The sequence below is a fragment of the Oncorhynchus clarkii genome, chromosome 33 (assembly GCF_045791955.1).
Source record: "Oncorhynchus clarkii lewisi isolate Uvic-CL-2024 chromosome 33, UVic_Ocla_1.0, whole genome shotgun sequence".
In the NCBI taxonomy this organism is placed as follows: domain Eukaryota; kingdom Metazoa; phylum Chordata; class Actinopteri; order Salmoniformes; family Salmonidae; genus Oncorhynchus; species Oncorhynchus clarkii.
In genome coordinates this window covers 7747919-7764320 of record NC_092179.1, presented here as the reverse complement: position 1 = coordinate 7764320, position 16402 = coordinate 7747919, and the positions used below count along the sequence as shown (strand labels likewise).

Here is a 16402-nt window from a genome sequence, read left to right as displayed (position 1 = left end):
CTGCTCCTGGACTTGCTCCTGCTCCTGGATCTGCTTCTGCTCCTGGACTCTGCTCCTGGCAGAACAGTTGAAACTGGAGCAGCAGCACGGCCAGGTGGACTGCGGACAGGAAGGAGTCATCATGCCAGGTAGTCCTGAGGCATGGTCCTAGGGTTCAGGTCCTCCGAGAGAGAGAAAGAGAGAATTAGAGAGAGCATACTTAAATTCACACAGGACACCGGATAAGACAGGAGAAGTACTCCAGATATAACAAACTGACCCTAACCCCCGACACATAAACTACTGTAGCATAAATACTGGAGGATCTGCTCCTTGACTTGCTCCTGCTCCTGGATCTGCTCCTGGATCTGCTCCTGCTCCTGGACTTGCTTCTGGATCTGCTCCTGGACCTGCACCTGGATCTGCTCCTGGACTTGCTCCTGGATCTGCTCCTGGACCTGCACCTGCTTCTGGATCTGCTTCTGCTCCTGGACTTACTCCTGGATCTGCTCCTGGTTCTGCTCCTGGATTTGCTCCTGGACTTGCTCCTGCTCCTGGATCTGCTCCTGGATCTGCTCCTGCTCCTGGACCTGCTCCTGGATCCGCTCCTGCTCCTGGACTTGCTCCTGCTCCTGGATCTGCTCCTGGACCTGCTCCTGGATCTGCTCCTGGACTTGCTCCTGGATTTGCTCCTGCTCCTGGATCCGCTCCTGCTCCTGGACTTGCTCCTGCTCCTGGATCTGCTTCAGCTCCTGGACTTGCTCCTGGATCTGCTTCTGCTCCTGGACCTGCTCCTGGACCTGCACCTGGATCTGCTCCTGCTCCTGGACTTGCTTCTGGACTTGCTCCTGCTCCTGGACTTGCTCCTGCTCCCGGATCTGCTCCTGGACTTGCTCCTGCTCCTGGACTTGCTCCTGCTCCCGGATCTGCTCCTGGACCTGCTCCTGGATCTGCTCCTGGACCTGCTCCTGGATCTGCTCCTGGACTTGCTCCTGCTCCTGGACTTGCTCCTGCTCCTGGACTTGCTCCTGGACTTGCTCCTGGATCTGCTCCTGGATCTGCTCCTGGATCTGCTCCTGGACTTGCTCCTGGATCTGCTCCTGGATCTGCTTCTGCTCCTGGACCTGCTCCTGGATCTGCTCCTGGACTTTCTCCTGGATCTGCTCCAGCTCCTGGACCACGTCTGCCTGCCATTTAACAGCCCATCCTCCACAGGAAAGTGATCAAATACCCTCACTGCTAGACACACACTGTCCCTGTTAAACCCTGCGTATGTGTGTGTGTGTGAGAAAGAGAGGGAAAGACCACTCTGTTAGAGAAATACTAGGGAGAGAGTGTAACAAGGTCAGAAGCACACTGTAGTCTTTATGTGGAAAATGTTCAAGTGTTTTGAAGGTGGGGTAGTGATAGTGCTGATAGAGGTTTTTGTGTCCTGGTAAATGTGCCACCCTAGTACCGCTCTGACCTAAAATGGAGCTCATCCTCTGTTTCGCTCACACTTTCTCTTGTTTTTCTCTCATTTTTTTTCTCTTTCCACTTCTTTCTATTTTTAACTATCGTCTCTGTTTCTGTATTTCTTCCCTCCCACCGTCTGTCTGCCCACCATAGTGTCCTGTTGCTTTAAAGTTATTCGTCACTGATAAACTGTGTGTGATAAACACTGCCAGCCCCTCAATCTCTTTTTCTTTCTTTCTCTCTCATTCTCCCCTCTCATTCTCCCCCTCTCATTCCCCCCTCTCATTCCCTCCCTCTTATTATGCCCTTCTCATTCCCTCCCCCTCTTATTCTCCCCCTCTCATTCTCCCCCTCTCATTCCCTCCCTCTCATTCCCTCCCTCTTATTATGCCCTTCTCATTCCCTCCCCCTCTTATTCTCCCCCTCTCATTCCCTCCCTCTTATTCTCCCCCTCGCATTCCCTCCCTCCCTCCCTCTCATTCTCCCCCTCTCATTCCCTCCCTCCCTCTCATTCCCTCTCATTCTCCCCCTCTCATTCCCTCCCTCCCCCTCATTCCCTCCCTCTCATTCTCCCCCTCTCATTCTCTCCCTCTCTTCTAGCCCGGTCTTTAGGCACCCAGGATTAAAACCTTTCCTATCTTCTGTGAACTCTGTGGTCATCTGCATTGTGATCTGTAGTTAGTTATTGTAGGGGCAAGTTCTTTACTCTTCATCTGAGTTGTGATCTGTAGTTAGTTATTGTAGGGGCAAGTTCTTTACTCTTCATCTGAGTTGTGATCTGTAGTTAGTTATTGTAGGGGCAAGTTCTTTACTCTTCATCTGAGTTGTGATCTGTAGTTAGTTATTGTAGGGGCAAGTTCTTTACTCTTCATCTGAGTTGTGATCTGTAGTTAGTTATTGTAGGGGCAAGTTCTTTACTCTTCATCTGAGTTGTGATCTGTAGTTAGTTATTGTAGGGGCAAGTTCTTTACTCTTCATCTGAGTTGTGATCTGTAGTTAGTTATTGTAGGGGCAAGTTCTTTACTCTTCATCTGAGTTGTGATCTGTAGTTAGTTATTGTAGGGGCAAGTTCTTTACTCTTCATCTGAGTTGTGATCTGTAGATAGTTATTGTACGGGTAGATGTCGACTATGGCAGCCCCCCGCACCTCTCTGATTCAGAGGGGTTGGGTTAAATGCGGAAGACACTTTTCAGTTGAAAGCATTCAGTTGTACGACTGCCTAGGTATCCCCCTTTTCCTTTACCTCTTTACTGTTTTCCAGGGAGAGAGATAGGTAATCAACTAATCTGTGGTCTCAGGCCAAGCTGTGGAGTAAATACACTGTGAGAAAATACTGGTCTTTTCACACAAGACCACTGCTTGGCTTTTGTTAGAGGAAATAGTTCAGCAAATGAGCTTTTACACGGCGATTAAACCCAAGGAGTTTAATCCGATTTTCTAAACTGATCTTAATTTCTCTCAGATCAACATTCATAGGCCAGAGCCCTTAATCAGGGGAATTGCTCTAATCAGTGTCTGTTATGACCTAGTTAACCTAATAGCTGTTTCCAAACAGTAAAGAATGAGTAAAACATAATTTTTAAAAGAAGGGCAACTTCTTCATTCCTCCATTAATGATGTATGTTGTTTTTTACTTCCTGTAATAATCATGTGACCTATGACCTCTGTGTTCCAGCCCAACATTGGTCGTCTGGGGATCCCCCATGGGCCCTCGGGTGAAAAGGTGGCTGTGGTTGCTGTGGACGACTGTGACATCGCCATGGCAGTTCGCTTTGGCAACCAGATCAGCAATTACTCCTGTGCTGCCCAGGGCACCCAGACCGGACAGAAAAAGTGAGTGTCTCTCTCTCTCTCTCTGTGTCTCCCTCTCTCCCTCCCCCTCTGTCTTCAGGTTCTTTCCACTACCATTAGTGAGACTAATATGTGTTAGGCTAAGGAGTCAGTGTTGTAACTGCAGAGGACTGATTTCCAGTCACCTTCATTACACCAGATTACCTTGCCTTTTCACTCTCTTAATCTCTCAGGATTGACATGCTCTCAGTTTTCAGACAAATCTCTCAGACATAGCCTCTTACACAGCCTAACACGGCTCAACTTTTACAATTCTATCTTTCAGACGCTCCCTACAGCAACTAATTGTTTCTGTATCTGAAACCAAGATCCTTTTCAAATTAGGGACGTTAGGCAAGGCAGCGAGCTAGAACACATTTAGGAAAAGGAGAAAAACACATCAAAGGAACGAGGTAATGAGGCTGCATTCTTTTAGAACCGGTCGCTCCAATATGATTGGCTCAGAGCTCTTCCACAGTAAATGATGTGGTTTGACTCTTGAGGTCGACACCCGGGCTTTTAGGTGAAAGTTACCACGCACACACACCTATCTTTTTTACCTGTCTGTCGGTCAGACCTCACCCTAGTTGCTTCTCCTGAAGTGAGAGGCAACACTCGTTCAACACATACTTTGTGGAACACCACACAAGTTCATGTGGCGTTTTTTGGGGCCATATGACGTTGCACTTTTGCCGTATTCAAATTGATCTTTTTTTTTTTATGTTATGCGTTGGTATTGCGTCACAATAATTCACGTTAAACCCCTGGGCGTTTGATGTTTAGAGGCTTGTGTGTAAGCCTGCGTCTTTGCTGCCTGCTAAGTCTTCTGGGCTGCTGTCGTGTTAGAGGATGAGGAATGAATCAAGCTAGCTCGCTGGGTTACAGTGGCTTTGTCCTTACAGTCAACAAGGCATGTGACAAATAACCTTTTGCAGTTTAACCATACTACTCACACCACCAGGAGCCTGGAGTAGTCCCCTTTGGGAAACGTAAGAACCTTTGAGGAACACGTTGGTGTCTGTCACAGGCACTGTGTATTGAAATGTTGGTCCTGTCATTGCATTCATTTGAAAGAAAGGGAGTTCAATATAGAGTGTGATTTTCGTTTTCACTTAAGTCCATTACCCATCAGTTGGCACTGTGTTGGTGCATCTTTAGCTCCTAATCCTATGGGGACTGGGGCGCCATTTTGGATCCAGAAGCATTAGATGAACGCTGAGCTACAAGTGCCATTTTGTCTCCGCTCTGACCCAGTTTCCTGTACTCTGCCCTGCAGATCATTGGACCTGACAGGGCCGCTGCTGCTGGGGGGTGTTCCCAACCTGCCCGAGGACTTCCCTGTGAGGAACAGAGACTTTGTGGGCTGCATGAGGAACCTGAGCATCGACAGCCAACCCACCGACATGGCCAGCTTCATCGCTAACAACGGAACCACTGCAGGTAACAACCTTTGTTTGTTCACTCGCTGTTCGGCGGGTGAACAGCCAAACTATTAATTCATTCATTCATAGATACATATAGTTGTGTTCATCTTTACTCAGGTTAACTGTGTTGTTTGTATACTGCTACTGATTGACATCTATTATGACCCGTGTAGGTTGTCCTGCCAAGAGGAACTTCTGTACTAAGGATTTGTGTCAGAACAGAGGAGTGTGTGTCAACAAGTGGAACACCTACAGCTGTGACTGTCCTCTGGGCTACGGGGGCAAGAACTGCGAACAAGGTGAGGGTGTGTGTGTAGCTGATGTGAAATGGCTAACTAGTTAGCGGTGCACGCTAGTAGTGTTCAATCAGTGACGTCAATTGCTCCGAGACCTAGAAGCAGTTGTTTCCCTTGCTGTGCAAGGGCCACGGCTTTTGGTTGAGCGATAGGTAATAGTGCTTTGTGGGTGACTGTTGTCAATGTGTTCAGAGGGTCCCTGGTTCGAGCCCAGGTTGGGGCAAGGAGAGGGACGGAAGCTATACTGTTACGTGTGTGTGTGTTTCAAGATGGCATAAGGACCTGCAGCCGTGCATGTTACAGTGAGGGTCCCTCGTATTGAATATCTGGGTCGACATCTGTATGCGCCAGTGTGAACAGGACTTGTTTGTGTTACAGTTGATTGCATAAGGAAGTGAGGAAGGACACTGGAGTTAATGTGGCTTAGCTTCCTGTGAAGGAAGTGTATTTTCAGATAGCGATCAAGCAGGGTGTGAGAGCGTGTGTGTGTGTGAAGGAAGTGTATTTTCAGATAGCGATCGAGCAAGGTGTGAGTGCGTGTGTGTGTGTGAAGGAAGTGTATTTTTTAGATAGCGATCAAGCAAGTTGTGAGAGCGTGTGTGTGTGAGAAGGAAGTGTATTTTCAGATAACGATCAAGCAAGGTGTGTGTGTGTGTGTGTGTGTGAAGGAAGTGTCTTTTTTAGATAGCGATCAAGCAAGGTGTGAGAGTGTGTGTGTGTGTGAAGGAAGTGTATTTTCAGATAGCGATCAAGCAAGGCGTGAGTGTGTGTGTGTGTGTGTGAAGGAAGTGTATCTATGGATAGATATCCAACAGGAATCTGAGTTGACTGGTCATTACTGACTCGTACACGTGCTCTGCAAATCAATTCAAATGTTATTTGTCACATGCGCCGAATACAACAGGTGTATTACAGTGAAATGCTTACTTACACGCCCTTAACCAACAGTGCAGTTCAATAAATATATTTACTAAATCAAGTTTAAAAAAATCGAATCAAATCAAAAAGTAACAGGGTGTTACGGTACAGAGTCAATGTGGAGGCTATATACAGGGGGTTACGGTACGGAGTCAATGTGGAGGTTATATACAGGGGGTTACGGTACAGAGTCAATGTGGAGGTTATATACAGGGGGTACTGATACAGAGTCAATGTGGAGGCTATATACAGGGTGTTACGGTACAGAGTCAATGTGGAGACTATATACAGGGGGTACTGGTACAGAGTCAATGTGGAGGCTATATACAGGGGGACAGGTACAGAGTCAATGTGGAGGCTATATACAGGGGGTACTGGTACAGAGTCGATGTGGAGGCTATATACAGGGGGTACTGGTACAGAGTCAATGTGGAGGCTATATACAGGGGGTACTGGTACAGAGTCAATGTGGAGGCTATATACAGGGGGTTACGGTACGGAGTCAATGTGGAGGTTATATACAGGGGGTTACGGTACAGAGTCAATGTGGAGGCTATATACAGGGGGTACTGGTACAGAGTCAATGTGGAGGTTATATACAGGGGGTACTGGTACAGAGTCAATGTGGAGGTTATATACAGGGGGTACTGGTACAGAGTCAATGTGGAGGCTATATACAGGGGGTTACGGTACAGAGTCAATGTGGAGGCAATATACAGGGGGTTACGGTACAGAGTCAATGTGGAGGTTATATACAGGGGGTACTGGTACAGAGTCAATGTGGAGGCTATATACAGGGGGTACTGGTACAGAGTCAATGTGGAGGTTATATACAGGGGGTACTGGTACAGAGTCAATGTGGAGGTTATATACAGGGGGTTACGGTACAGAGTCAATGTGGAGGTTATATACAGGGGGTACAGGTACAGAGTCAATGTGGAGGCTATATACAGGGGGTACTGGTACAGAGTCAATGTGGAGGCTATATACAGGGGGTACTGGTACAGAGTCAATGTGGAGGCTATATACAGGGGGTACTGGTACAGAGTCAATGTGGAGGCTATATATACAGGGGGTTACGGTACGGAGTCAATGTGGAGGTTATATACAGGGGGTTATGGTACAGAGTCAATGTGGAGGCTATATACAGGGGGTACTGGTACAGAGTCAATGTGGAGGTTATATACATGGGGTACTGGTACAGAATCAATGTGGAGGTTATATACAGGGGGTACTGGTACAGAGTCAATGTGGAGGCTATATACAGGGGGTTACGGTACAGAGTCAATGTGGAGGCAATATACAGGGGGTTACGGTACAGAGTCAATGTGGAGGTTATATACAGGGGGTACTGGTACAGAGTCAATGTGGAGGCTATATACAGGGGGTACTGGTACAGAGTCAATGTGGAGGCAATATACAGGGGGTTACGGTACAGAGTCAATGTGGAGACTATATACAGGGGGTTACGGTACAGAGTCAATGTGGAGGTTATATAGAGGGGGTACTGGTACAGAGTCAATGTGGAGGTTATATACAGGGGGTTACGGTACAGAGTCAATGTGGAGGCTATATACAGGATGTTACGGTACAGAGTCAATGTGGAGGCTATATACAGGATGTTACGGTACAGAGTCAATGTGGAGACTATATACAGGGGGTTACGGTACAGAGTCAATGTGGAGGTTATATAGAGGGGGTACTGGTACAGAGTCAATGTGGAGGTTATATACAGGGGGTTACGGTACAGAGTCAATGTGGAGGCTATATACAGGATGTTACGGTACAGAGTCAATGTGGAGGCTATATAGAGGATGTTACGGTACAGAGTCAATGTGGAGACTATATACAGGGGGTACCAGTACAGAGTCAATGTGGAGACTATATACAGGGTATTACGGTACAGAGTCAATGTGGAGGCTATATACAGGGGGTACCGATACAGAGTCAATGTGGAGACTATATACAGGGGGTACCGATACAGAGTCAATGTGGAGGCTATATACAGGGGGTACTGGTACAGAGTCAATGTGGAGGCTATATACAGGGGGTACTGGTACAGAGTCAATGTGGAGGCTATATACAGGGGGTACTGGTACAGAGTCAATGTGGAGGCTATATATACAGGGGGTTACGGTACGGAGTCAATGTGGAGGTTATATACAGGGGGTTATGGTACAGAGTCAATGTGGAGGCTATATACAGGGGGTACTGGTACAGAGTCAATGTGGAGGTTATATACATGGGGTACTGGTACAGAATCAATGTGGAGGTTATATACAGGGGGTACTGGTACAGAGTCAATGTGGAGGCTATATACAGGGGGTTACGGTACAGAGTCAATGTGGAGGCAATATACAGGGGGTTACGGTACAGAGTCAATGTGGAGGTTATATACAGGGGGTACTGGTACAGAGTCAATGTGGAGGCTATATACAGGGGGTACTGGTACAGAGTCAATGTGGAGGCAATATACAGGGGGTTACGGTACAGAGTCAATGTGGAGGTTATATACAGGGGGTACTGGTACAGAGTCAATGTGGAGGTTATATACAGGGGGTTACGGTACAGAGTCAATGTGGAGGTTATATACAGGGGGTTACGGTACAGAGTCAATGTGGAGGCTATATACAGGATGGTACGGTACAGAGTCAATGTGGAGGCTATATACAGGATGTTACGGTACAGAGTCAATGTGGAGACTATATACAGGGGGTTACGGTACAGAGTCAATGTGGAGGTTATATACAGGGGGTACTGGTACAGAGTCAATGTGGAGGTTATATACAGGGGGTTACGGTACAGAGTCAATGTGGAGGCTATATACAGGATGTTACGGTACAGAGTCAATGTGGAGGCTATATACAGGATGTTACGGTACAGAGTCAATGTGGAGACTATATACAGGGGGTACCAGTACAGAGTCAATGTGGAGACTATATACAGGGTATTACGGTACAGAGTCAATGTGGAGGCTATATACAGGGGGTACCGATACAGAGTCAATGTGGAGACTATATACAGGGGGTACCGATACAGAGTCAATGTGGAGGCTATATACAGGAGGTACAGGTACAGAGTCAATGTAGAGTCTATATACAGGGGGTACTGATACAGAGTCATTGTGCGGAGGTACAGTATAGTCAAGGTCATTTGTAAAGTGACTACATATAGATAATAAACAGCAAATAGCAGCAGTGTAAAAACAAAGGGGGGGGGGGTCAATGTAATTAGTCAGGGTGGCCATTTGATTAGATGATCAGCAGTCTTATGTCTTGGGGGTAGAAGATGTTAATGAGCCTTTTGGTCCTAGACTTGGCTCTCCGGTACCGCTTGCCGTGCGGCAGAAGGGAGAACAGTCTATGACTTGGGTGACTGGAGTCTTTGCCATTTTTTGGGGGGCCTTCCTCTGACACCTCTGTAGCACCTTACGGTCAGATGCCGAGCAGTTGCCAAACCAGGCGGTGGCGCAACCAGTCAGGATGCTCTCGATGGTTCAGCTGTAGAGCTATTAGAGCACATATGTCAGAGTCAAGGCCCGCGGGCCACATCCGGCCCGCAAGAAGGTTTTTTACGGCCCCTGGGATGATCTTGATTTATTATTAGAACCGGCCCGCAGCAAGCCGGCAGCCCGCAGATCTTTTACACGCACCAATACTACATTTCCCACAATGCAAAGGTGACGCACCGAGCAGTAGGCTGCTTCATTTCAATATTTATTGGCACAGCAGTCGTCAGCATCACAGTAAAATTAACTTTCAGATACCCATCAAAAATGGCAAAACGGAAGGTGGATACTGAGAACCGGGGGTTTCAAACAAGGTGGGAGTCGGAGTATATGTTCACGAAGGTAGCTGGAAAACCTGTGTGTCTTCTGTGTGGAGAAAGTGTGGCGGTACTGAAAGAGTATAATCTGAGACGACATTATGAAACGAAACACGCGGACAAAAACAAGAATATGGACATGGAACAAAGGCTACAAAAGGCAGAGGAATTAAAACGAGGCCTCAAATCTCGACAGGCTCTGTTCAAAAAAGCCAAATCACAAGGCCAGGCTGCTGTCAAGGCCAGTTTTATTTTGGCAGAAGAGATCGCTAAATCAGCCCGGCCATTTACGGAGGGGGATTTCATCAAAAACTGCATGATTAAAGTTTGTGACGAAGTTTGCCCAGAAAAAAGGCAACTCTTTTTAAATGTGAGTCTGAGCAGAAACACCATTGCCGAGAGAGTAGACCAGTTGTCCATCAATCTAAAAGAGCAGCTTGTGAAAAAGGGAAAAGATTTTATTGCATATTCCTTGGCTGTGGATGAGAGCACCGACATTTCTGACATTGCCCAGTTGTCAATTTTCATCCGCGGAGTGGACTCCAACCTAAGCGTGACAGAGGAGTTTTTGGCTTTACGTCCTATGCATGGCACAACTACGGGGCATGATTTGTATGAAGAGGTGTCAAGATGTGTAAATGAGATGGAGCTGCCTTGGGAAAAACTCGTGGGTTTGACAACCGACGGAGCACCTGCGATGTGTGGACACAGGAGCGGACTGGTGGCGAAGATACGGGAAAAGATGCAAGAGGAAAACGCGACAGGTGAGCTGACAGCTTATCATTGTATCATACACCAGGAAGCGTTGTGCGGTAAAGCCTTGAAAATGGAGCATGTAATGAGCATCATCACGCGCACAGTTAACTTTATCAGAGCCAAAGGTTTGAATCACCGCCAGTTCAAGGCATTTCTGACGGAGTTAGAAACGGAGCATGGTGATTTGCCTTATCACACAGAGGTGCGATGGCTAAGCCAGGGAAAGGTGCTTCAAAGATGTTTCGAGCTTCGTGAGGAGATTTGTCTGTTCTTGGACAGCAAAGGGAAAGACACAACACAACTCCGAGACGAAATGTTTCTGTGTGAAATGGCTTTTCTGTGTGACATTACGAGTCATCTGAATGCAATAAACTTGCAGCTGCAGGGTCGGGATCGTGTCATCTCTGATATGTACAGTACAGTGAAGGCATTTAAAACCAAACTGACTCTGTGGGAGACGCAGATGCGGAAAGAAAATTTGAGCCACTTTCCCAGCTGCCAGACCATGAAAGAGAAGCTCTCTACCAGTGCGTTCCCGAGCACACAGTTGGCTGATAAAATAGGTATGCTTGCCGCTGACTTTCGACGCCGATTTGCTGACTTTGAAGCACAAAAAAGCAGGTTGGAACTGCTCGGTAACCCATTTGCTGTTGACGTGGAAAGCTCACCACCAAACCTCCAAATGGAGTTGATTGACCTCCAATGCAATGATGCACTGAGGGCAAAATATGCGGCAGTGGGTGCTGCGGAGTTCGCCCGTTTCCTCCCCGGCACAATGCCCCAGCTGCGCATCCAGGCTGCTCAAACGTTGTCTATGTTTGGCAGCACATACCTGTGTGAACAACTGTTTTCTTTGATGAACCTGAACAAAACATCACACAGAAGTCGACTTACTGCTGAACACCTCCACTCAATTCTGAGGATTTCTTCAGCTCAGAGCCTTACCCCGAACATTGATGAACTTGTGGAAAAGATGGGACACCACCAAGTATCACCCTCAACCTCAAACAAGTGAACATTACTGTGCAATCACATATTTAGAGTTTTTACTCAGTTCAAGTTTAAAAGTTAAAATTTAATATTTGTTTTCACTGCATGTTACTTCTCCTTAAACAAAGTGTTGTTTTTGATTAATAGATTTTTGCACTTTATTTTTTTGTATTTCAATCCAATTATATTTTTAAAATATTTCAGTTGAGTGGATGATAGAAAATTGCTATTATTGTTTTTTCTTTGAAGTAAATTTAGCCCACTTTTGCTAAAATAGAAAATATAGTCTACTGATGGTGCCTTGAATACCGGTTTCTTTCATTTAATGTTCATGTTATGGGGATATTTATATAAAGGAAATTTGTCTTTTGTGTCTGTTGAAAATTAAAGATTACTGACAGAGCCATAAGAAAATATTGCTTTATTTATCTGATCATATTGTAATATATTTGTTAGGTTTTCAGTAGGTTCAATTAGGTTCACTAGACTATATGCGTCATTTAAAAATTTTTCAATGAACATTCGAACAGTCCGGCCCTCGTCTTGTAGCTGATTTTTTTATTTGGCCCTCCGTCCATTTGACTTTGACACCCCTGTATTAGAGGACCTGAGGATCTGCAGCAGCTAGATGTTCATATAATAGTCAAACTAAGAACTTAGCCTGAAGAGCTGTTGTCTATTTCACTAATGAGACAATGACCAACTCTGACTCATATCATTGCTGGGGATCAAGAGACGGGAACACACACGCGGACCCTGTGGTTGCTCCGTTGTTGTTGAGCCAGATTGTTTACATGGAGCAGACCACAGAGCTCCTGTAATGTGTGTGTATACACTAGCAGTCATAACAGTCCTATATACTCTGCTGCTGATGGATGTGTCAGTGTGTGGTTACACTGTTACAGCTTGCCCTGTTTTGATCCTGACTGTTCTGTTGCTCATATCCCTCACTAGGGATGGATGGATGGGGTGGGGTGTGTGTGTATGTCTAACAGGCCTAATGATAGCGCTGTATGCTTGTATGACAGTGGTTTACTGGTTTTGTGGTCAGGTCTTGTGTAAGGCCAGGAGAGGGGTTGCTGAAATAGTGTGTGTGTGTGTGTGTTCCGCTGAAAGGGTTAAAGTAAGTGACTCACTCTGTGCATGTCCTGTCTCGCACACAGAGAGATTTCACGCTAAGTCATCACGGGAAGCTGTAGTGTGCGACTATGTTGTGCGCCTGTGTGTCAGCATTATGTCAATGTCTTTATTTGGGAAACTAACCAAGGCCAAGGCAATAGAACCAGAACAACACTTGCCAAATATATTGTTATTTTTACCTGAGCGAAATGAATTCTACAATATGACTGTGGGCAATAGTCGTACTGAGTTATAAAACAGTAAGCAGATGGCTTTGATTTAACCTCTAGGGCCTGCTTCCCGAACAATTAGAAAACACACAGACATGGATATTTGTTTAACTATCTCCACCTAGTCTGGGCTGGATGGCTGGATGAGGTAGCTGTGTAGTGGTGCCAGGCAGCAGATTGAGTATCTATAGTTGGGACTTAGGGACAGAAGTAACACGGATGGTTTGGCTGCTCCACTACTTGTTGACAAGCTGTGTCGAAAGCAGAAACCATAGACGTTATATCAAGGTTACAGACAGCACCCATGATAGACATCATATCACTTTTAGAGCGGCAAGGGACACCATAGACATATCAGTGGTACTGTAGAGGCGCAGCAAGGGAAGTATGACGAGACAGTCGATTTTGTAGTTGACTATTTCCCAGACACATTCTGTGGGGTTGGACATATGTTGCGGTTTAGTTGACCTGTGTGTGACGGTTTGGTGTGAGCTGGTGGCTGGTGGTTGCCCTCCACTCTCCACTGTCTTATGAACTGTATACTGAAGGAATTTTGTATCTTTGGTGTTGTTGTCTTTTTATGCATCATTGAAATCTTTTGACTCTTTCCAGGCACTGCGAATGAGCGATATATCATGTGGAAAAAAGAGACCGAGAGAGGGCAGCGGTTCAGGAGCTAGTCCCCCAGCATCTTCTGACTGTGTGTTTTTGTCAGGTGTGTGTGTGTGTGTGTACTCTGTGCATCAGTAGAAATATGTGCCCTGCAGAGAAGAGGGAGATCGAGAGAGCTTAGCGCTTCAGTTGTCTCGTAGGGGAAAAACCTAGGCTATGCTGACAGACGTACTGTTATACTGACTGACTGAGTACAACATCTGTTTGGCCGCAGGGCTAGTGGGTGCTCTGGAGTGTGGTGTGTTGCACTGTGGGCATGTTTGTCAAAGAAGGATTAGTGTCCTGTATGAAACAAGGTAATTGACAGTAATTGATGTCTTGTAGCTGAATTAGACACGGAGGGGTGGATTAGCTACTCTAATTATTCTCCCTGGAAGAATACACAAATGCAAGAACCAATCTGTATGTCCGACATACTACGCATTAACGATGGGGTGGGAAAATGGATACAGTTGCATATCGAGATATTGTTTTTGGACGATGTTATATCGAATAATTTGACTCTGGGTTATCGACATGTAAAAATACTCATGTTTTTGTTTGTTTGCTAGATAGCGCGAGCTAGCGCGATCCGACTGTACCTGCGCCAAAAACTCTGGTATTTTTCACCCTATAGCTTGTTCTCTTCTTTTCGAATAGCGAGCCGACGTCTTTTCAAGCACTTGTATTTCCTTTGACTGATCACATTTTCTCATGTCCTCTCATCTCTCTGCAGCAGACGTATAGAGAGCAATAGATTTGGGACATCAAATCGCGGCACAAACCGCAGTATAGAATCACAGCACAATCGTGAGAATCACAATACATATCGCATCGGACACCTAAGTATCATAATGATAATATCTTATCATGAGGTCCCTGGCAATTCCCAGCCCTACAAAGCAGGTGATGTGTTTGACACGCGACTTGGCCTTAACAGCAGTGGTTATTACACATATTATGCGTATTCTCATCGGTATTGTTCTCCTCCTCTAGTGATGCCGTCCCCGCAGCACTTTGACGGCCAGGCCCTGGTGTCGTGGAGTGACCTCGACGTCACCATCGCTGTGCCCTGGTACATGGGCCTGATGTTCCGGACGAGGCAAGGCACAGGCACGCTGATGCGGGCTACCGCTGGAGACTTCTCTACTGTCAATCTACTGGTGAGTTATTGTACGCACACAATAACGACGACAACAGAGCGAGCAGGTAAGTTGGCTTACATGGTTGATCGAAGTTGAGTGGACTGCCTGTGTGTTGTAATTGTCTCTCTCTCTCTCTCCGCCCACCCTCCCCTCAGATAAGTGATCAGTACGTGAGGTTTGAGGTGTTTCTGGGATCCGAGCGGGTAGCGTTGCTGGGCTTCCCTCAAGTCCGGGTGAGCGATGGGGAGTGGCACCATGTCCTTGTGGAGCTGCAGAGCGTCAAAGACGGCAAGGACATCAAGTACATGGTGTCACTGGACTACGGGCTATACGAGGTACTGAGCCGAACGCATGCACACCCGAGACACAGACACGAACACACACGCAGCAAATCTTACACTCTGTGTGTGTCTGCGTGTCTCCAGAGGTCTGTGGAGATTGGCAACGAGCTGCCAGGTCTGAGGCTGAGGGCTCTGTATCTGGGAGGATTACCAGGAGAGGGGAACCACGTCCACGAGGGCTTCACCGGATGCATACAGGTACGTTTTAACAGTAAACCACGTCTGGATGACATTATTCTCCACAACATCAAGTACTGTAGCCCACTGTATGTGTGCACCTACCTGTCTCCGGAGTGTGTGTACCTGCGACTCTGGGACTTAATGGAGAGGGTGTGTTCTTTCCCCACAGGGTGTGCGCATGGGTGAGACGTCCACCAACGTGGTCAATGTGAACATGCTGCTGGGCTTTAAGATTCATGTAGAGGACGGCTGTGACCTGGCCGACCCCTGTGACTCCAACATCTGCCCTGAGAACAGCCACTGCAGCGACGACTGGAGCGCGCACACCTGCGTCTGCGACCCAGGTAACACACTCATACCCACGTACGGACGCACATACACACACGCACACACACACACTGTAGTAGACATACACACACCTGCGTCTGCGATCCAGGTAACACACTCATACCCACGTACGGGCGCACATACACACACACACACACACACACACACACACACACACACACACACTGTAGTAGACACACACACACCTGCGTCTGCATCTCGTCTCATACCATTCACTTGCTCTGAAGGATATTTTCACCATGGGAAGGTTGTTTCATAGTCTTCAGCTTTAACTCTGAGTTTTGTGTGACTGTGTATAAGTCTGCCATGTTGTTGAAGACCTGCTGACCAGATGTCTCTCTCTCTCTTCTCTCCGTGACCCGTGTCCTTTCCCAGGGTACTTTGGGAGGGAGTGTGTTGACGCGTGTCACCTCAACCCCTGCGAGCACGTGTCCACCTGCGTCCGCAAGCCTAGCTCCTCCCATGGCTACACCTGCGAGTGTGGACAGAACTACTACGGACAGTACTGCCAAAACAAGTAAGACCTGGCCGCTTTGTGCAACTGCCTGTGTAAGTGTGTGTGGGTGTGTGTGTGTCCTGGCTTGGCTCCACAGTGCGGTGGGAAACACACATTCACATGCCTCCGATATCAACACAACATCCGATTTGTTTTTATGTTAGCCTAATCAGCCTCTGCTCCCTTACCTTCCTCTCTGTCTTTCACAAAAATGCGCCTCGCTCTTCATCTGCCTGGCAACAGCCTTTACTTTTACTGGCCTTACCTCAAAACAGTCCTTCTCCAGCACCCGGTGTAAGACTGCTGGTAATGAACCCCAGATGTGGCTGTTCCCAGACCTGTGATCTGAGCTCTCTGGGGGATTTTTTTTCTTCTTCCAAAACTGATCCCAGATCTGCCTTTGATTAGAGCAGGAATC

The 16402-nt window shown here is 46.9% G+C and overlaps 1 protein-coding gene across 1 annotated transcript in view; it reads left to right on the top strand.

Annotated features, from left to right (window-relative positions):
• LOC139392554 (cadherin EGF LAG seven-pass G-type receptor 1-like) overlaps positions 1-16402 on the top strand; it is a 74634-nt gene that overhangs the window by 34373 nt on the left and 23859 nt on the right. Inside the window, exons 4-12 of the mRNA XM_071140601.1 lie at positions 303-1160; positions 3111-3268; positions 4542-4705; positions 4863-4988; positions 14471-14637; positions 14775-14954; positions 15045-15158; positions 15310-15484; positions 15864-16005. Coding sequence (XP_070996702.1) covers positions 303-1160; positions 3111-3268; positions 4542-4705; positions 4863-4988; positions 14471-14637; positions 14775-14954; positions 15045-15158; positions 15310-15484; positions 15864-16005 — 2084 coding nt within the window. The remainder of the gene's footprint in view (positions 1-302; positions 1161-3110; positions 3269-4541; positions 4706-4862; positions 4989-14470; positions 14638-14774; positions 14955-15044; positions 15159-15309; positions 15485-15863; positions 16006-16402) is intronic.